Source organism: Sciurus vulgaris (genome assembly GCF_902686455.1).
Source record: "Sciurus vulgaris genome assembly, chromosome: 8".
Taxonomy (NCBI): domain Eukaryota; kingdom Metazoa; phylum Chordata; class Mammalia; order Rodentia; family Sciuridae; genus Sciurus; species Sciurus vulgaris.
Window position 1 is genome coordinate 59,712,074 of NC_136468.1, and position 23,747 is coordinate 59,735,820.

The window sequence follows — 23,747 nt, forward strand, 5'->3', positions numbered from 1 at the left end:
TTCTATTCTGTACCATTGGTCTATATATCTGTTTTGGTGCTAATATAATGCCATTTTTGTTACCTCAACATTGTAAAAGCTATATATGGTAAATCCAAGGCCAACATCATTCTAAATGGAGAAAAATTTAAAGCATTCCCTCTTAGACCTGGAACAAGACAAGGATGCCCTCTTCCACCACTTTCATTCCACATCGTCCTGAAACTCTAGCCATAGCAATTAGTCAGAAGAAAGAAATTAAAGGGATACAAATAGGAAATGAAGAACTCAAATTATCACTATTTACCAATTACATGATTTTATATTTAGAAGATCAAAAAAATTCCACCAGAAAAGTTCTAGAACTAATAAATGAATTCAGCAAAGTAGCAGGATATAAAATTAACACCCATAAAACAAATGCATTCCTATACAACATTGATGAATCCAGTGAAAGAGAAATTAGGAAAACTACCCCATTCACAATAGCCTCAAAAAAAATGGCATACTTGGGAATCGATCTAACAAAAGAGGTGAAAGACGTCTACAATGAAAACTCCAGAACACTAAAGAAAGAAACTGAAGAAGACCTTAGAAGATGGAAAGATCTCCCATGCTCTTAGATAGAACTAACATTGTCAAAATGGCCATACTACCAAAAGCATTATACAGATTTAATGCAATTTCCATTAAAATCCCAATGACATTCTTCATAGAAATAGAAAAAGAAATCATGGGATCATTTTGGAAAAATAAGAGGCCCAGAATAGCCAAAGAAAAGTGAAGCTGGAGGCATCACAAGACCAAACCTTAAATTATATTACAAGGCCTTCATTTTCTTTTTAACAGTAATATAGAATGAGATCCTACTGTTGTTTTCATTTGCTTTCCCTTTAATAGTGTTGAAAATGATTATATTTTAGTAATCATATTTGCTCTTCAATTTTTCTCACTTGTGATTTACTTATTCTTTGTCCTACTCTTCTATTGGGTTTTTGTGTATTTTTATTGATTTTTTAGAGAATCTTTATATATTCTGTATATAATACTTCACCAAGTATGTAGGATGGGAATACCTTCCTCTAGTATATGGCTTATGTTTTGAGTTTCTTCTCTTTTAAACAGGTGATATTATAATATAGTCAAAATTTTCTTTTTGATCTATTATGTTTTGCAAATTGAAGAAATGTTTCATGCTTTAAAGTCTTAAAAATATTAGTTTTTTTCTTCTAAAAAATCATAAAACTATATGTTTCATGAACATCTTTATAGTCACAGAATTGTTAGTTCTGTTTGGAGTAGAAACATTATAGTTTAGTTTTGCTTTCCTTCTCAATATCCTTCTCTTTAATCATGATATCTTTCTATTAAGTCCTGACATGTTATAAGAAAACAAACTATATTGTTATTCTTCAAAATCCTCTTGGAACAATTCTTGACCCTTTGATCTTACATATAAATTCTAAAATCAGCTTGTTAATTTTCATGACGATCTCTGTTGAGATTTGATAATTACTGTACAAAATGTATAGATTATTGTAGAAAAATATATTCTTACATATAGTCATATCTATTTGAACCTTCAAAATATTCACAATGCAGTCTTTGCTTTACCTGGGGATTTAATCATTGTATTCTAAATCAATACACTAAAGTAAGGTAGGACATTAAGAATGCTATAAATAAAAAAATAAAAACATAACAATTATTTAACAGTTTGTATTTTTCTATGCCAAATCATAATATATTATAATTATATACATATATTTCTATGCCAACTTAATACATATTATCATGTATTCAAAACAGGCAGAGTAGAAAATATTAATAAAGTAGAAATTTATTTGGGAACCATAGTGTGTAAATCTAATACTTTATGTGCATATCCTTAGTTCTAAGCTTTATTTTATCACTGTATTTCTTGTTTTCCAAATAAATTTTGTCCTTTTCTTTTTTCTATCAGAACATTAATTGTGAAATACACTACTGGATGATAGTTTTATAATTCCAACAATATTCATAAGAAAAAAAAGAATCAATGAAGACTTAAAATATTTTTTAATCCAGTGAACCAAAAGCAATTGTTTGTGTCCATTGATACATTGTTTGAAAGTTGGTTTAGTAAAATCCTTTGAAGATATTATCTATACTATTATAATGGATAAATTTTTTGGAAAAGTTTTTGAAATTTGTTTGGAGCCAAAGTAGGAATATAGTATGAAAATATGAATGTAGCTTCAAGAACCTTGTTAATGAATCAGTGGAAATACAATGAGAGCAGAAGTTAAAAACTAGTAATGCCCAGTGTTTACTTGTGTATTTAGCAAGAAACTTATGGTAAGTTAGCCTTCCTAGACCATTAGACCTATAGAGAAATGAGAAAAACCTCACTGTTTGTCAGTAAGCTAGTCTACGAGGGATTTTATCTGTGCATAAATTCTAATTCATGTATATTTTAAAATTTTTAGTAATTTCAGTGAAAGTGATTGATATTGATCCAACCAGCTAGTTCTTAAAGATAACCTGACGGTTTCTGGCAAGAAAATACTGGTGGATTTATTGTTGAGAATCAGTACTTACTGTAAGAGTGATGTTAACTGTTTTAGGAGTAGTAAATTTGATTTTAAGAAGGTGACCTCTGAAAGTCCCTGCCATGAAGAAGTCTATGATACAAGAGCTAATGCCAGTAGCATTCTTAGAGGACACACTCCTATGTAACTAAGGGAGAATGTTTCCAGGCAAGAAAGTCTCTATTTCTGCTTATGCTTTTTTGGCATATGTTACAGATGGCATGGCAGTGATCAAGGTTGGAGCTCAAGAAACACAGCACACAGATGAGTGAGCTTCCTTGTTCTTGTTCTGGGGGTGGGAATACAAGGTACAGATTGGTAATTAGCATGAGATTTCTCAAAATTCCCTAAAGTTGGTATGTTAGATACACAGGACAAGCTTATAGTTCATGTTGGTACAGAGATTTTCTTGTAAATATTTAGGAAACTCTTTTGGGAAGAAAAATACAAATCGTTGGTATACATAGACTGGTAGTTGTAATACATTTTTTGGCTGCAAGTAATATCACTCTTATCATATCAGGGTATTAATAATTGGCTTCATTGCCAGGAAAAAGATATTTCTTTCCTGTACCCATTTATTTTGATGTTTTTTGGAGGATAATGCTTATTTGTGTTCAAGTGATTTTGCTTTTTGTTTAATAATAGAGAGCATATTTTTAGAGTGAGATTGGTTAGGATTTAAGATCAGGACAAGTAATTGCTACCTTGATAAGTTGTTTAATTTTTAGTATCTGAGTACTCATAGTTGGAAAATTAGGATAATAGCAGTCTTTACCAAATTGTTATCAGATTGATAATAAATTTATCAGAACACATCATGTTTGGCACATTGTAAATGGTGCAGAAATTGTCCTAACTTTCAATTTTGGAGCTCTTAGATGGTAAGAATAATTTTTTGCTATATTAACTGTGAATTTCATGCCCCATACCTGTACTATTTAGATCATTGACCATGCTCAAGTTTTAACTCTGAACTACAGGAATATATCATATTCTGGATGGAAAAAGCATCATACTTTGAGTCAGAAGACTCTGAATTAGTGTCATCTTCATGATTTTAGGCAATTGCTTGTCTTCTCTGAGTCATCTTTTATCTCATCTCTGTACAGTTAAAAGGTTTCAAGATCTAAGTCACAGGGTACAGTGAGGATGAAAGGAGCTGATGTCTTATATAACTAAAACACAGTAGATCCACTACAGAAGCTATTTTGATTAAGGATGGGTGAAATTATTTTTATGGATGACAACTAACCTGATAAAGTTTATACTTCCTGTAAGTAAACTTTAAACAGGTAGAGGTAACTGATATAATGGTATATGCCATTATAAATAACAGAGCTACATAAATAAATTACAGTACCTGACATGACTAAACTGTGTCTCATATAAATACACTACTTTCTAACTGTAATGACATCGTACTGATTAAACTTTCAAAAGGCTTTGGAATTTTTCTTCTTATCAACCATGTGTTAATCAATAAACTTAGCATTCTGATTTAAATCTATGAACATATATACAGTGGATATCTGTGCATATATTTTCTCAGTCTGTGAGTCACTGAAAACACATCATGTCAATTAACAGTGTTCTGGTATTGAGTTACATGGCCTAGTGTCTGGCCATCTTTCTCATCAACTGCTAGTATAATCTTCATTTAAGTCACAGAAATTTGGCATTAATGGATCTTTGGCATTCAGCCTGTGGGACTTATGAGACACTTTGCCTGTTGAAGAGATGTGAGGGACAGATTGAAGCTGAAGAAACATGGAATCAAAGGTTTGGAGGTGGGAGATGAGGTGGTAGTATGTGAGCATCATGAAGTTGGATATGTAAGGTGGAGATCCAAGAACTAGAATTAAGTATATGAAACTAATTACAAGGGATAAAAGAATAAGTGAGATGAGAAGTAGATAAATCATGACTCTCAGTGTTCCTCCCTCCTGTATAGCTCCTTACAAGGCTAGGGTCGGCTTAGAAATATTAGAGAATTGTGGCACATGTCAGCTTTATAGCATTTGTAATTGGTTGTTGTTTCTTCTTTTAACAAATATCCATTTGTACTTAATTTAATATTAATTATTTTATTTTATTTTATTTTTTATAAAACCGTTTAAGCTTCAGGCCTTACAAGACCTGGCTTTATTCCTGAATGAAATGTTCCTTCCTGGTGAAGGATGTTGAGGAACTTACTGTAGAAATACAAGAACCTACTAATGTGAAATAGTAAAATGATTTTTAAAAATGGCTGGAAGGGATAAACAGAAGTTCAGAGGGATGGTTGCTGCAAAGGAGCAGAGGTGAGAACATTAGGAATACTAGAAATAATGAAGAATTAAAATAGATCATAGCATTCACTTAGTATCTACTCTGTACAGGTGTATCCTAGAATGAAATAAAATGATTTGGTTCTTCTTGTTCTCACAGTGCTAAGACCCTACAAAAGCAGTGGACCCAAAATTTCCATCGTGGAGGGGAAGTTTGATCAGGATCTGAAAGAACAAAAATATAAAATAAATCTGAATACTATGGAAAAGATGCCTTTAGGGAAAGAAAACTCTTTTCCTTAACTAATGATGTTTGTGGTTTTCTCATTATAATATTGAAAGATAATGAAAATAGAGTGATGTAGAATACATTGTTCAATTCTGCATGCAATACAACCAGTATGATGGCCAAATGGAGCCTACAGATTTAAATTCCTGCAACCCAGGAATTCCAAGTAATTTTCAGACAATTTTCTAAAGCAAACTATTATTTTCTGTGGAAAAGACAATGTGCAGAAACCATACAGATCTTTCAAGGCTTTTATTTATTCCATTCATATTATTTTTTAATTTTGAGTCATTGTACAGAAGTGGGATACAACTTTCAGTTCTCTGGTTTTACACGAAGTAGAGTCACACCGTTTGTGTAATCATACATGTACATAGGGTAATGATGTTTGTCTAATTCTATTATCTTTCCTTCCACCAATCCCTCCCTTCCCCTCATTTCCCTGTACACAATCCATCCTTCCTCCATTCTTTTCTTACCTCCCCACCTCCCCTTTATGTATCATCATCCACTTATTAGAGAAATCATTCAGCCTTTGGTTTTTTGGGATTGACTTATTTCATTTAGCATGATATTCTCCAACTCCATCCATTTACCTGCAAATGCCATAATTTTATTCTTCCTTATGACTGAATAATATTGCATTGTGTATATATACTACATTCTGGATAGAGTGGCCAGAACTTAAGCAGAAATAGTATTCTATAGGAACAAGTTTTCATTTCAGTACTCAACAAGTTCACATTAATTGTTTTTCATATATTTATTGAGTTTCACTGACTGTGGTGGAAGAAAATAAGATTCCTGATACTGTTTCTTAAGCTACTTTATTCTATGCTCATGCCCAAGATCCTCATCACTGTTGCCTGTGGTGCTTGAATTTGCTGGGCCTCATCATTAATCCATTTATTTTAAAAAATTCTTTAGTGTATACTAGATAAAGCAATCTCTTTTCTTGGTCCTTTTGGAGCTTCAATGAATAAAGCATGGATCTTACATTCTAGTAGCAAATAAAGAAAAAATTTTTCATCAATATCATATATTAAATGGTAGTAAATGCTAAGAAGAAAAGTAAAGGAAGGAGGGTAGGTATGGCAGATAGAAAGGTGGCATTTCATTTTTAGACGGGTGATCTGAGACCACCTTAGCGAGAAGGGAAGACTTCAGTAAAGCCACCAAGGAGAGGAAGGAGTGACCCAGGTGTTGCCTGATTGTAGGCTGAGGAATGACAGGGACAAAGACCTTGAGCAAGAGCATGCTGAGTGTGTGCCAAGGAGTGGCAAGACAGCAGAGGCTTTGGTGTGGCTGGAACTGAGGAAACATGGGACGGAAGACAGCAAGAGTTTCAGTTAGAGAAGTAAGAGATTGAATCTTATAGGCAACTGTAAAAACTTCAGCCTTTAATGTGAGATGAGAAGTCATTTACCTGACACAAGCTGAACACTGTTAAAATAGGATTACTCTTGCTGCCAAATTAAGAATTGTTTGAAAGGAATAAAAGGTAGAAGCAAGGGAAGTAGTTAGGAAGCTTTAGAAATAACCCAGGTGGGAAGAGGATAGGGAAGGTGGTGAGAAATGAGATATATATGTATGTACACACACACACACACACACACACACACACACACGCTCGCGCGCGCACGCAAAACTTCTTATGTTTGTTAAATTTCACATATATATGTTAAATTTCAGCTCAATGAAAATGAGCTCAATATGTTCAGTCATTTGTTCCTATACATAGTTTCCACATTTAGTAATTCAAAAGTCACAAGTGTTTTTTAAGAAAAAAAAAAACAAAAACTGTATGTAATGTAACAAAACTAGAAAGTATTTGGTAAGAATTCTGTCTTGTTTTAAATTAATACAATATACATATCCTTTAATAGGAACCCATACCTCTTAAATGTATATTTGTTGATTTTTCAGATGGCACTTCAATATTTTTTTTTATTTTAATCATTGTCAATTCACATCTCACTAGAACAAAAGATGGTCAAAAGCCACATTTTTTAATGTTTATGAAGGAAATTCACTATGTAATACTTCTTTATTTATGAAAATTGTGTCTCTGCAAATATTCCCTAAAGTATTTAAGGAAAACAAATTGAATAAAATCTTTCCCGATGTTTTATGGTGCTTAGGGAGTTTGCATTAATGAACTATGAAACAATGGATTTAAGTACTATATTGATTTGAAGAACTGATTCCCAGAAATCCCATTTTTTATCATAACAGTCTCTGAAAATTGTATTTAATGTAAAAATGTAAAATCAGTTACTATTTTGAATTCTTATCTTTCCAACCATTCTCCAAGCTCCAAGTCTGTCTGATTTCATTCAGTTGTTCAGTAAACATATATACAATGGATTTAGAAATTCTCAGAACATCAGTGGAGACAATTACAAAAATGAAATAATGTGTGTTGAATAACAATAGAAGTATGTGCAAGATACCGAAAAAACGTACACACTGGCACTAACCTGCCAAAGTTGGGAACAACTTTGTGGAAGAAAGCACATGTCTCTCCAAATGGCAGAATGTTATTACAATGCTGATTGAATTGTTGTAAATCATTCCTCTTATGCCTTAATATCATCAACTGAATTAAGTCTGAATATAATGTGACCTACAAGACCTTGCACAACAGACACTGACCAACTTGAACTCTTGACCCACCCCATCTCCACTTCCCAGCTTCACACCCATCTCCTCATTCTAACCCTGGATATGATACCTCAGTCCCTCATGTACACTCTGAAAGTGTTTGCTCCTGTTCTGGTCCTTAGTTGTATGACCCAAAATCATAACCAATTGATAACAATGGCCCAGAATCTAGAACCCTCTTTGACGTGTACTGACTAAATATATGTGGACTTATGTGGTTAGATTTATCTCAATTAAATACATTCATTTATATTTGTTATGTACTTAAATCTTAGGTATTAGCTATGGAAATAGTCAAAATTTTATAAAAAAAATATAAGATATTCCAAATAAACATAAAAAAGGCCTTCAGAACACTAATATTGCTGAACTTGGGCAACTAATCAAGAGACCTGGCTTCTTGAATTATCATTAAATATGGTTTCTAAAACTGAGTTTTAGAATATATAAAGATATCAAAAAACTCTATACCAAGAATGCAAATAACCCAATCAACAAATGGGCTAAGGAAATGCACAGACACTTCACAGAAGAAGATCTACAGGCAATCAACAGATATATGAAAAAATGTTCAACATCTCTAGTAATAAGAGAAACGCAAATCAAAACTACCCTAGATTCCATCTCACCCCAATTACAATGGCGATTATCAAGAATACAAGCAACAACAGGTGTTGGCGAGGATGTGGGGAGAAAGGTACACTCATACACTGCTGGTGGGGCTGCAAATTAGTGCAGCCACTCTGGAAGCAGTGTGGAGATTCCTCAGAAAGCTTGGAATGGAACCACCATTTGACCCAGCTGTCCCACTCCTTAGCCTATACCCAAAGGACTTAAAATCATTATACTACAGAGATGCAGCCACATCAATGTTCATAGCTGCTCAATTCACAATAGCCAGATTGTGGAATCAACCTCGATGCCCTTCAATTGATGAATGGATAAAGAAACTGTCATATATATATATATATATATGTATATATATATATATATATATACATGAATATATATATGAATATTACTCAGCCATAAAGAATAATAAAATTACAGCATTTGCAGGCAAATGGATGAAATTGGAGAATATCATGCTAAGTGAGATAAGCCAATCTCAAAAAACAAAAGGATGAATGATCTCTCTGATAAGCAGATGATGATACATAATGGGGGGTGGGAGGGAGGCAAGAATGGAGGAAGGAGGGACTGTATAGAGGGAAAAGAGGGGTGGGAGGGATGGGAGGGAAGGAAAAAAAAACAATGAATTAAATACCATTACTCTATATAAATGTATGATCACACAAATGTTATGCCTCTACTTCATGTACAGAGAAACAAGATGTACCCCATTTGTTTACAATAAAAAATAAATAAATAATAAAAAATAAAACTGAGTTTTTCATCTGTAAAAAATAGGGATATGTTTATTCTATCTCACTAGATGACTGTGAAGATAAAATGAGGGGGGGAAATGGGCAAAACGACTTTGTTGTTGTTTTTTAAAATATCCTTTATTGGTGCTACTTGTTAATATTATAGAAACATAAGTGAAATGGGTCTAATTTCCTTCCTTCTCATCAAAAGGACTCCTGATGATTAGATAGTATATATATTAATATCTTCCATAATTCATTTAGAACTATACTGCCTTGATTTTTTTATGTTGCAATCATGTTTGCTTATGATTAATTATTTCTTTGCATGAATATGAGAAAACTAGAGAAAAGATAGTTATTTGTCATATATCAGATGACAGATATGCTGTTGAACTCTTCTTAGACAATTCTTGTTTTTCAATGAAAAATCAATTATAGAATGTTGTTTATACTATAATATGGATTGATAGCATTTGAAATTGAATTCTATTTATTTAAAGTGATTGGGAACATTTTTATGGAATTCAACCATCAAATGCCAATTATTGTTTATTGAACATCTATCAAAGTCAAGTGGATTATTTGCTAACTCTTCTATATAATGTAAAGAGGAGAATATTGGCACTTCTTATGAAATAACTTGACTCATAATTTATTTCTTTGAAAATTCTCTCGGGAAGGTAACAGGGTTACTGATTTTTTATTGTTTGAAATGACCTCTCTGGAGTATTTATAACTTTTCTACTTCTAGTGATGAAAGAAATTGTGTATCAAAGGATCACTTTCCTAATTTTTATTTTATCATTCATAATAATCATATAGTGTCATTGATTTAAACATAAGCAAGTATTTTATTTTTTAAGTCTTTCTCAAAGACTGTTTCCACTTTATTACTATTTTCCTTATTTTGATTTATGTATATATTATGAAGCTAAATTAATTAGCTTTAGTTAATTAATTTATCAAATTTTTTAAGCTAATTAGCATAGCCCTCATCTGACGTATGGGTTTATTTATTAGTGAGAATATCTATGATCTACTTTTTAGCGAATTTTAAGTACATAACTGTATTGCTAACTTTAGTCGTCATGAATGTTAGATTCCCCAGAACTTAGTCAATTTGTAACTCAGTTTCAAAATTTTGACCAATGTTTCTCATTTCCCCCATCCCCCTTCCATTGGCAAACCACCATTTCACTCTGATTCTGTGAGTTCAGCTTTTTTAGATTTCACCTGTGAGTGAGATCACACAGTGTCTTTCTCTAATTGACTTATTTCACTTAGAATAATGCTCTTAAGTTTCAATCATGTTGTTGTAAATAGCAAAAATTATTTCTCTTTTATGTGTTTTTTATATTTTACATATATGTATATATTATTCATTCAATCCATTCATCCATCATCAGATACTAAGGTGATTCCATATCTTAGCTATTGTGAATAATGTAACAAACAGAGGCTATCTCTTCCTTCAAATATATACCCCCAAACAGAAATATATCATTTCCCTATTATATATTCTTGGTACCATGTTACAGGTTAGTTAATCATATATTTTTGGATATATTACTGGGCTGTCAGTTCTGTTCCATTGGGCTGAGTGTCTGCATTTTTTCTAGTACCATAATTTTGGAGATTATAGCTTGTAATACAGTTTGAAATTAAAAAGTGAATGCCTCCAACTTTGTTCTTTCTCAAGATTGCTTTGACTATTTGGGGTACTTTGGTGATTCCATATGAACCTTAAAACTATTTTTTTCTATTTCTGTGAAAAAAGTTCTTGTAATTTTTATAGGGTTCATATTTAATCTACAAAATTACTGAAATAGTATGGAAATCTTAACAGTATTATTTCTTCCAATGGATGGGCATGGGACATCGTTCCATGTAATTGTGTCTTCAATCTTTTTCATCAGTGTTTTCGTTTTCACTGTAGAGATCTTTCATCTCCTTGGTTAAATGTATGGCTTAGTAATTAATTTATCTTTGTTGCTTTTGTAAATGAGATTTTTTAATTATTTCTTTTTCATGTGATTCATTGTTAGTTTATAGAATGGTGGCTGATTTTTATATTTTGATTTTTATCCTGCAATTTGACTGAATTTATTCATTATAGCAATATTCTGATGGAATTAAAAGGGTCTTCTATACATAAGACCATGCCATTTACACAGATTTACTTCTTTCTTTTGCATATGGATGTCTTTTACTATTACTGTTACTATTGCTGTTACTACTTCTTCTCCCCTTCTCCTTCTCCTCCTCATCTTCTTCCTCTTCCTCTTTCTTCTCTTCCTTCTCTTTATCCTCCTCCTCCTCCTCCACCACTTTCACCCCATCCCCCACTTCTTTCTTCCCTATTTGGTCTGGCTGGAATTTGATTAGAATTTGTGACAGTGGCCACCCCTGTCTTAGACAAAGCTTTCAGCTTATCTACCAATGAGTATCATATTAGTTGCTGGCTTGCTTTTCTGCCCTTCACTGTTTGGCAATATATCCTATATACTCAAATTGTTGAGAGTTTTTATCATGGAAATTTTTGAATTTTGTCAGATGCTTTTTCTGCACTTATTGAGATGATCATGGTTTTCCTCCATTCCACTGACATGGTGTACCACTTTTATTGACTTGTGTATGTTGAACCATTCTTGCCTCCCAGAATGCAACCCCATGTTATCACAGTGAATAAAACTTTTAATTCGCTGTTGAATTTGTTTTGGTAGTCTTTTGTGGAGGAGTTTTGTATCTGTGTTAATCAGTGACATTGACCTGTTATTTTCTTTTGTGGGCATGCCCTTGTTTGGTTTTGGTATTGGGATAATGCTACCCTCATAAAATGAGTTTGGAAATGTGCCCTACTCTTCAATTAAAATATAAATTTAATTAACTTTTTAACACAGCAAATAACTGCTTTGTGATTTTCTAGGGAGGAATAGTTTCTTAATTTATTTCTTATTATTATATTTATTAACACATTAATTGTACAAATAAATGGGTTTCACTGATACTTCAATATATGCATATAACACGTATTGATCATATCCACTTACTCTTCTTCTAACATTCACACCCTCCCACCCAACCCCTGGCATACTTTGAGGAAGAACACTTTTGGTATTTGGGTTGTCCTAAGACATCCCTCCTCCTTTGTGAAAGGAAACATTTTATTTTCTCATACAGTGGGACGAGTGTATATGTTTTGTTTTGTTTTTGTATTTTGCAGTACTGGGAATTGAACCTGGGGGTGTTCTATCAATGAGCTATATCCCCAGACTTTAATTAATTAATTAATTTGTTTAAAAGAATCTTATTAAATTTCTCAGGCTGACCTTGAACTTGCAATCCTCCTGTCTCAGCATAACTGAGATTACAGGTATGTGCCTTATTGCCCTGCTTGGATGAGGGCATTTGAATTTTCCTTTTACTGCTAATTTTTGTTTTGTCATAACATTCCTTTTTAGAAATATAATTCCATTTTTGCTCATTTATGCATGACTTAAAGTTATATCTCAGTAGTGTAAGAAAAGCTCTATGTATTCAATCTATCAAATAATGTTATGAAATGAAATTTATTTTCTCATGTAAGTTCAGTGGGAATAATGATGATTTGCCACTAATTCATTGTTGTAGGAAATAATTTGCCTCGAATAAAGTGGTGATATTTTATGTTAAACTCTACTGTCTGAGTAGTGGGGTACACTTAAATAACATTTAAAAATGAACAATTCATAAAATATTGACATCAAAGAAGATTAAGGGCTTAAAGTTATAATCATTAATGATTCAGTAAGAATACTTAAGACAGAGAGGGCAACAGGTAAGGCGAGAATTTCGCACACACAAATGTGTCATTTCCCTTAGTTTCCTGTGCCCATTCAACTAACTGTGTTATGTAATTCATGTTATTAGTTTTGTTTGTTCAGATTAGCTGGTCATGGCAGTATTCGAATTTGGTAGTATGAGTCTATTAATAGCACTTAATTAAAAATAGGTAGAAAGCACACATTCTAGGCAGTTTATCCAAATAAATTGGGAAAGCAAAAGAAATTTATAAATTTAGGAACTGTAATCTACTTCAAATGAGATGGTGATATTATATGTTACATTTTCTGGAGATCAATAAAAATTATGCTAATAAATCTTTACCCCTTATTCTGACTCATTCAACCACTCTGATTTGGTCTGTTTCAAATAACACATGTAAATCTAAATATAATAAATTATAGCCATAGAGTGGCTTTGTCATTTGCATTAATCTTTCCAGAAAATACTGCACTGGGATATTTGACTGTTTTAGTGACCATTATGAGTAGAAACTGAATCCTATCATGATAATCTTCCCCAATTGGACCACAAACTATGGCTAATTATATTCCCTTATTCAACTTAACTGTTTTAAAAGCAAAAGTTTGTAAGTTACACTGGTTTTCTAGAAACATTACTTTTTTCCCCTATAAATCTAATGTAATCAGTTCTAATGTTCCCTTCACCTGGGGGAGGGAATGTAAGCAAAATTATTATTTGGTGTTTCCTGCCCCACCTGAACTGAGGAAATACCCAATGAGGGTATTACACATTCTGAATTGCTGGGGTCTCAGTCTCTATGCTTTGATCCATAAAATTAAAAGTGCTGTATCAAAGCCAGTACACTTCCTTAAGAGTAACTGGCTCCCTTAACTGTACCCAAGTTTTTAGTGAATCACAGAATCTAATGTCCAACTTTCTAAAGGTGCCTCATAGTGTTTTTCTTTGAGGTAATGCCATCTTCCTTAACAATATGACAAGCAGAATGACAGTTCCAATTGCTTTGAAAACTCCAACTACATCCCTTTCCTAGAAGGGACTCTCTGCCTTCCATTTCTTTAATCATTGCTCTATTATTTCCTCTTCTGGCAGGTAACAGCATAACTTCCTAGAGAAATGTGATATTGGTTTCTTATTTGGGAGAGGGATGGGGAAAAGAGATGAGGAAGCCTGTCCACTTTCATGCATCCATAATTTTTATTGTTACCACCCTAAATATATGCAATAAGAACTTTCTATGTGTTCATTAATATCTTCAGTTTTTACATGCCCAGGTCTTCAAAATAATATTGTCATACAGATTATACAATTTGGCCGTATAAATCATTCATATGTTTTTTGCTGAGTTTTACATTTTTGAACATTGTTTATATTCAGGTGGGCTACCATGGAGGTTTAGATGACATCATTTGAATGTACTTCCCTAATAATTGGTACTAGCATTGGCCTGGGATATAGTTGATTGGAGTTCTGTAGTATGTGGGCAAGATATATCAAGATACATCAACTCTTATTTGCCACCTTTTTAATATTTAGGACAACAAATTTAATTAGAGTATCTGCAAGGATCTTTCTTTATAGCATCAGTCTATGAAGTGGTACCAACTTGTGCTTTTACAACACATTTGATTCGTGTAATCCTCCATCAAGAAATTTTCATTATTAATCATTAATACTGCAAAGTATGTGAGAATCTATTTATTTTACAATTATACTTTTGTGATTAGAGCCAAATCTATAGTAGATCTGTGAGTGCTGAAGCTGTTGATTATAAGTATTTTTCAATACAAGTCAGGCCTAGAAAAGAAGTTTAGGTCAGCTCAGATAGCTCAGGTCAGCTCAGGCAATTTTGGTATTCTTAGGTTTTTATTTATTTATTTTTTAAATTTTCCTGTTCTAAATGTCCTGAGAACTTTTTTATATAAATTAACTTTATTTGAGAATTTTCATATGCAATTTAACCCTGCTAATTTTAATTGCTGGTTCTTACCAAAAAAAATGTTAGTGAAGGAAGTGGCATGGGAAGTAAATTTCTCAAGATCACAACCCAAATCAACAAATGCTTCAAATGTAGAATTTAATTTCTCCAATTCTGAGCAATTTAAAAATATATACAAACTGTATAATGTTTCTCTGTAGAAATCTTGCCTACATTCCTGCCCAAGGATAGAAATAAATATATTACATTAGCATATATCTTTGCTTAATAATGTTTTTAATCTTCATATTCAATACAAAATATACAGTGGCTTACAAAAAGTAGACAATTACCACAAATCTCCTAGAGATTTTAGATATAGCAAGTTTGATATTACTGATATTTAGGGGAATATGCACTTATTAAATTCACATTAAAATTACCAATGAGTTTAAAATTCTGTTATCTTCATACTATGAAAATTGTATTATCACTTATCACTTTTTTTGGTTCTTTCTAGTTATAATGACAATAGAGCATATTTGGACATATTTTTACAAACATGGAGCACATCTTATTCTAATTAGGATCCCAGGCTTATGGTATACTTGATGAAGAGATTCACTGTGTTATATTTACATATGTACATAGGAAAGTTAATTCAGATTCATTCCACTGTCTTTCCTACTCCCTTCCTTTCATTCCCCTTTGTCTATCTATGAACTTCTGTTCTCCGCCCTGCATTGTGTGTTAACATCCACATATCAGAGAGAGAGCATTCAACCTTTGATTTTTGTCTTTAGATCCATCCATTTACTGGTAAATGTCATAAAGTCATTCTTTTTTTATGACTGAGAGTCCATTGTGATGTATCACATATTTTAAAAATATATACTTTAATAGAGTAAAATTTTGATATTTTATTTTTTTATTTTCAAGAATTTTTGATGAAAATTTAATGCAAATAACTAAAATCAATGAAATGCATTTTAGCTTTATATCAACTTTAGACACTCAATACTTTATTTGGCATGCAAATTCAAACCACGTTTAGTTGCAAACTTAACATTGCATATTCAAAACCCAGAGCTGACAAGCACAGCAATAGCTGGGAGTAAGGGGAAGCTACGTCAGAATAATGCCATAGACACCTTAGGAGCCAGGAAAAATCAAGAACTTGAAAAACTGCCACTAAAAGAGAAGTGAGAGGAAATATGAGGAATGCAAAATAGAAGGTGACCTTATGTGCTTGAGAAATTTATTACATTTGTGAAGAAAAGTTGTAGATAGTAAAAATAATTTATTTTATGTAGATTTGAGGATTCTAAAATAGTCTTTAAATTTCTCATGTAAATCCGGAGCTCAAATATTGCCTTTTCTGTTTTTTTGTTTCCCATTCTATCAGTCCCCTCATTCTCCACGTCATGAAACAGAAATAAACTAGTTATGGAGCAAGTGTTATCTCCCTTGAGAGAGTCAAGGGTGGCAGATTAACCATCTTGCTTGAAGGTACAGCAGCTAGTTAATAACTAAACTAAATGTGAGCACAGTTTGATTGTGGTGAAGAGAAAGTTTAAACTGTTAGCAATTAGCAGCAAGGAATTCATAAAATAAACTGCTGATAAATACAATATTTATCCTTCTGAAAATAGTGCATATTCTCTTTACTGAGAAGTGGGCAGATTTTAATTTTTTATTGCTATATCACACACACAGACACACACACACACACAGAGTTGTATGTGAAAACATCATTAAAATAATTGGGTTAAAAATATTTTTTACGCAAAACTGCTGCTTCTAGCCTGGGTTGCTTCAAGCGGCTCACGCTGCTCTTGCTCTTTCAGCCCGACCAGCGGGACAAAAGACACGTACTCTTCCAAAGTTCATGAAGCAGCTTCCCCTTTATTCAAATAACACCCTCAATATATAAGCAGTCTCTTGCATAAGCAATTGTAACCAGATATGTCCATCCAATCCTGTTAAAGGTCAAGCGATCACTTGCTCAAGCATACATGTAAAGTATATCTGTCCACGCGCTAGGCGGCAGAACTGATTATCATACAGCCAATTGTAAACCCTTCCTGCCTCTCTCCAGGCATAATCAGGATGCCGTTTGCTCTCTGCCAGTGCACGTGGCATAACCCTGGGCCCTGGGTCTCAACCGCCACAATTTTTTCCAATTCAGATTCCATTTTCAATAGAACAAAAGTCAGATTATCCTTCTTCCAGTATGTTCCTGAAGGCAGTGTCTTGGTTAATGCAAATTATTCTTATTCAGGACTGTGGTTTGGATTTTGAATGTCTTTTAAAAGTCCGTGTGTTTAAGCCTGGTTCCCTAGAGTGGTGCTTTTGTAAAATGGTGGAACCATCCGAGGCCTTATGAGAGGTCTTGAAGTCATTGTGTTCATGCCCTTGAAGGAAGGAAGTTGAGGGACCTTGGTCCTGTCCTCTTTTGCTTTACTCCCTGGTTTGTGATGTAAAAGGTGTTGCTCTACTACATGCTCAGAAATAAAAGAGTGGGACCAATCAATCATGGTCTTGAACTTGGAAAATTGCAAACCAAAATAAACATTTTGTAAGTAAATTATTTCAATTATTTGCTTAGAGTGAAAGCTGACTAACATATTGAGGTCATTTGAATTCATAATGTATTCATGTACATCAGGGAAACAGGATACCATGTAAGTGTGTGGCCAGGGAAAGAACAGGAAAATGGAGCCTGATTCAATAAAAGTAGGTCCATTTTTGTGTATTTGCACTATTTTAAGTTTTGTTTGAACTACGAGTATCAAGAGTAAACATGATAGCAAAAATAAACACAAAAATAACAAAATTATTATATTAGCTCTTCAGTGAGATACTTCCCAACCTTTGGATTTCATACTTACAGATGAATTTCCTCAAATAAACACACCAGTGTTTTTAGTATCTTATCATCACTGCAAGTATCTGCTTGTCCTATAAGTAGGACACTGTTCAATCACCATTTTTCCCCATTTGCTAAATATTCCCTTCCTCCTATTTTCATATCCCTTAATTTCTTCTATGCTTCCTTTTTCTTTCTTTTTTATGCTACTATATAAATGGTCAAGATTGTAAATTATAAAAAGTATATTTGTCAAAATAGAATAAAATTTATCTATATATTTCTCATAATTAACATAGCCTAAAATAAAAGTGAATGAGTAATTAGTATAACTGATATAAATGTGTTGGACCCCTGAAGTTACAAAAATATTGTATACACACACACACAAATTCTACATAAATGTGTGTATGTGTATGTGTGTTTGTATTCAATATTTGAGTTTATTTAAGTTTAGACTTCTCACTTCTGTTTTGGACCCCTGCAAACATCAAATCCTCATTTTGTAGCATGCCATCCTAATTGGTTCATGTTAGCTTCCATCCTGTGTGCATTTGTTATTTATTCATTCATTTTCTCTTATTTTCTTCTCCAATTCCCTTCTTCCCTTCTTGGGCAACTATTATAATTTTTGTGATGCCTGCTATTTATTTGTAAAATATATACTGTAATCTTATATGCATATCATTGAATCTACCTAAATGGCATTACTCTATAGACCAGATCCTGTTTCTCACTTGTTTTTACCTGCCAAAGGTTTTAAGATGGATTCACCTTCTGGTGTCAGCATTAGTTGTGTTCTTTTTCTTCCAGCTTCTGCCAGGTATTTCCATCGTTAACATTCCTATACTCCCCATGCCCAATTTTCCTAATTCCACAGATATTCATGAAGGGAATGTCTGGTTATTTGTGTGTTTAATTTCTCTAGTTTCTGCCAGATTGCTTTCTGAAACAGTTGCATTCTTTAATCTCATTAGGATAATTGCACCTTCAATAAACAAACTTTTTTGCGTCACATCCTAGTCATAGCATTCTCACATCACAGTGGGAATAAGCTGGAGCACACCATCTAGCAAGTATGACCTCCCGTGAAGAGGTCAGGGTCTCCTGATCCCATATCCATTCAACAGGTGGCATTTTCTGGCTTTCATGCCTTTTTCAATCTGATGAGTTAGGTAATATTGCATTCTTATTTTAATTTGCACTTCCTAATCGCTAATGAATCTAGATGTTTCTTGATTTACCTGGCAACAGTTTTGGACTTGCTCCTCTGTTAATGTACCTTTATTTTACTAATTGCCAAGTTATTTCTATTGTCTTTCTAATATGATCTTTTTATTTTTATAACAAATATTAGACATAAAAGTAACATGCTAGGTGCTGGAAAAATACATGTGGAAAGAAAAAAAGAGCTTCGGCATAAGTTTTGAGTCACAAGCTTTGGTGTGATATATGTTTGAATATACATTAACCCGTAAGATTTTGACTGTTAACTAAATAATCGGTAACCACAGGTGTTTTAATGTAATGGTACATATTAAACAAATCAATTGGTAAAATACCATGAAATTATGTGTCATAAAGTTAAGACTGGCTTTAACCGGTTTGAGGAACATTCAAAATTAATCTGGAATTATGAAGATATATACAAGAGAATTGTTTTAAAGTTCTAGACTTACCTAATAATTGTCTTTTTCTTTTTAGTGTTTTGTGACATATTAGGTTTGAGATTTTGAGCAGCAAATCCTGTCCCCATTATGTCTTAGTGTTCCTACTGGAAGCTTCTATAATAGTTATCATCTATCTGTTCATTTGCAAACCTGAAAAACTGTTCACTATACATCTTGATATAAGAAAAATGTGAATGTTTGCTCACAGTAATAAATAATCATCATTCATATGCATACTATCTTCTAGGAAGTCTTTCTAAAACAATATGTAAAGTATTTTAAGATTGAAAAGCGTTCAAATTTATTAAATGATAAAACATTACTTAACTGAATTTTCACAGAGTATGATTTTCAAAAAATTTTTCAAGCATTTTAAATTATAGGATTTTTACAATTAACAAATATATTTCAAGTATTTTGAAGTCAGGTAATGTAATGCCTCCTACTTTGTTCTTTTTGCTCAAGGTGACCTTAGCAATTCAGTTTCTGTGTGTGTGTGTGTGTGGTTTCACATAAATTTTAGAATTTTTTTCTAGTTCTGTGAAGAATGTTGTTGCTATTTTGATAGGGATTGCCTCGAATCTATACATTTCTGTGGATAGTATAACATTTTAACAATATTGATTTCTTAAACCATGAGCTCGAAATTTCTTTCCATTATTCTTTTGTATCCTCTTCAAATTCTTTTATAAATGTTTTATAACTTTCATTCTAGAAGTCTTTCTCTTCTTTGGATAAATTTATTAATAGGTTATTTTTGTAGCTATAGTAAATGGAATTGCTTTCTTGATTTCTGTTTCAGATAATTCACTTCTGGCATGTAGCACTACTACTGATTTTATATGTTGCTTTTGTATCCTGCAACTTTGCTGAATTTGTTTCTTAGTCCTAATAGTTTTTTGATGAAGTTTGTGGTTCTTTCTATATATAAGAATATATCACCTGTGAACAGTAAGAATTTGATTTCCTCTTTTCCAACTTGGGTATCTTTTATTTCTGTCTTGCTCTGGCTAGGATTCCGTGTTGAATACAAGTGGAGAAAGTGAATATCCTTGTCTAGTTCCAGATCTTAGAGAACTTTCAGCTTTTCCCCATTGGTGTAATGTTAGCTACTGGCTTAACAAGAGTGATCTTTATATGATGTGTCCCTGATTTCTTCTTTGTTTGTATCATGAAGGGATAATAAATATCTTTTTAAATGCCTTTTCTCTTCCACTGAGATGATTATACAGTTTTTGTCCTTCATTTTGTGGATGTGATTTATCAAGTATATCTTTTTCTGTAGGTTTTTTTTTTTTTTTTTTTTTTTTTTTTTTTTTTTTTTTTTTTTCTCAGTTGAGCGGCCAGGGATTTGAACAGCGGACTTTGTGCATGCTAGGTGAGCGCTCTCCCAATGGAGCTATTTCTTCAGCTCCTCAAGTGTATCTTTTTAAAGTTACATATTTAATTCTCACAACTCCTAAAATCATTTTCTGAAATAAATAAAGGGTGATTTCTATTTTTCCATTTACTATTTAGTATGGTTCTCATAGGATTTGTAGGAAGTTCAACAATGGAAAGGGAAAGAATTAGATAATTGTTCCAGTTGTCACCTTTCCTGTAGGATTTCATCATAGGCACAAAACCAAGATTTAAAAAAAAAAAAAAAAAAAACTTGACAATCTTTTGAACTGCAGTATTGTACCAACTCTGGGGACAAACTGAGTGGGACAGAAGTTCAACTGGCCTATTGTGAGACAGAGCAGATCAAGTAGTTCATAGTCCCAGATACATATCCAAGCCAGACCCCAATTATCTATAATTTTTTGACAGTACTGAAAGAAATATATTGTTTATTAACAATACTGGATAATTTTTCTTTCTATGACTAGATGCATTTTTTTTCATTTCACTGAATAATCATGTTTTGTCAATTTGCTCTTCATTTCAAGATATAAAGAAACAGGTAAATTCAACAGAAAGAGAATGAAGATATGTGATTATTTCTTTCAATAAAATACACTCCTGCAGAAATGTGACAATGCAATTTCTGAATTATAACAGCATTAATTTGTTTCAATTCAGAATCATCTGTTTTTAAATGTACTTTTTGTCCTGACTTTTAAAAACTGCTTTGCTTTCCTCTCTCAGTGTGTCATGTTTTTCTTTAGAGGCTTTGTCACTGTCTTTTACATAATTTTCTCATTTTATGTGTGCAACAGCCTTGGATTGTTGAAATAAACCTAAGGCCCATCTGAAGATAAAGTTTTCTTGGAGTAAGTTATAGAAAACTCATTGTGTTTGTGTTACTGTGAGCCTTTTTATGGACTTCTTTTGGTATTTCATTGGAGTGGAAAAGCATTTCTCTTACTTGATTGCAACTTATAATATGCTTTCTGTGAATGTATATCATAATCTTTAAAACTTTTAAAGACACATATTTAGAATTTTCCATTAAAGCCAATGGTGAACAACATGGAAAAGGGCAAAGCTCATTAAGAACCTAATAAATAAAATTATTATTTTATTTAGATAATGGCATACATACGTTTTTCTCAGGTGAAGCTGGTTAACATTCTCAAATATTTCAGCACTGAGTGGAATGATTTCATCTTTGTATATCCAGCTCACATAGCCACATATTAGTTCCATGTGTATCATGCCAAATGTGTACCCTAAATTATTTTGGCAGTTCATATAGAATGGACCAAAGAAACTAGGTGTAAAATGTTTAAATATCAATTATGTGATAACTTTTTTCCTTTTTTTTTTGTATAGCATTATCTTTTTAGGTAAAAAGGAAAAATGAAATGCCCTGGCCAGACAAGGCCAGCTACAAAATTTATGGGATTATTTGCATAATGAAAATGTGGGTTGTTTGTTCACACATTATCAAACATTTTTGAGATGGCAACAGCCTCAAGTATGGAGCCATTCTGAGCACAGGGCCTTCACTGTACAAGTCACAGACCCACATGGCTGCCCTTCCTATATGTTCCTGCTACTGTATTCAGGAATATCTGACATGCAGCGAAGAACAAGATACAAAGTAAAATCTGTTTTACCTGGAAAAGGCAAGATAAACAGTTTCTGGAGAGAGTTTAACAAGAAAATCTTGATGATTTTTTTCTGCCACTCTCATTCCATGATAGAATATGGAAGTTTATACTTTTCTAGTAGCTTGCTCCCCAAAGCAAATTATACTGATTAATTGTTTGTTTTCTAAACAGAGTTTGTCTAAGCAATATATATTCAATAATGTTTTCTTGATAGCAGTGTGAACATTATGCATGTGTTTGCTAACATTTATAAGTCTTCTAGAGCAAAATTTTGCATGTTGTATTAAGTGTATTTTATGTTCTCAGGTAAGTTTATGAAATCAAAATACAGAAAATTCCAGAGAACTTTGAAATTATGTTCTCTGAAATGGTGTGCTGAGTTGAATTTTAAATACAAAGAAATGTCTTCTATGCCCTGTGGACCCAGTCTACAGATAGCATACCTGTTTGATTTTATACTCAAATTTGTCTTTTTAGGGATGCAAGTATTGGAATGGAATGGAATTCCCTTAACTTCCAAAACATATGAAGAAGTACAGAGTATCATTAGTCAGCAAAGTGGGGAAGCAGAAATATGTGTAAGACTGTGAGTTTTTCCCCATCTTTCTGTTTCCATTTTTTGGCTATTCATGGCTCTTTTAATTTATAATTGTTAAGGTGGAACCTTTGCCAGTCAGCAAGATTTTCAGTAATTAGAAAATAAGTGAAAACAAAGTTCATAGATTTCCTGTGTTCAGAGTCCAAGTCTAAAGCATAAACAGAATTCAGCTAATTTAGTTTCTGATTATGTCAATAGCTCTCCCCTTTCATGCTTTTATTGAAACATGCTTCATTTTTAAAAAAGCCTGAAACCATTAAGATTTCATGGATGTGTGTTATATCTCAAATGAACTTACATTTAATCCATAAAGATTTCACCTTAAATAATCATTTTTATCAGCTCTGACTTTTAACGTCATTGCAAATATATATTGGTTTAGAAGGGTGAGCATGCTTTGAAGTTGCTTTATGTCATTAACCACTTCTCATTTATCTACTGAAAAAAAAAAATCAGGGTAGTTGGAAAAAAATGCACTTTGTCTCAGGCTTCCTCCATTTCTTTCTTAATGTTTTGTCTTAATTTTTAGGGATCTCAATATGCTATCAGATTCAGAAAATCCTCAGCACCTGGAACTTCACGAACCACCAAGAGCTGGTAGGTAGAAGTAATCTACTTTTAACTATAGATAAGGATGTAGATGCAGAAGCAGTTGTAGAGGAAAATGTAGCTGTAGATGAAAAAATGAAAAGATATTGACAAAGTTAT

General features: G+C 32.6%; 1 protein-coding gene across 8 annotated transcripts in view; it reads left to right on the forward strand.

The window, feature by feature from the left end:
* The window catches only part of PCLO (piccolo presynaptic cytomatrix protein), a 426,214-nt gene that overhangs the window by 304,073 nt on the left and 98,394 nt on the right, over positions 1-23,747 (forward strand). For all 8 annotated transcript variants that reach the window (XM_079150544.1, XM_079150545.1, XM_079150547.1 and 5 more), the window contains 2 exons: positions 22,919-23,027; positions 23,569-23,636. In XM_079150544.1, coding sequence (XP_079006670.1) covers positions 22,919-23,027; positions 23,569-23,636 — 177 coding nt within the window. The remainder of the gene's footprint in view (positions 1-22,918; positions 23,028-23,568; positions 23,637-23,747) is intronic.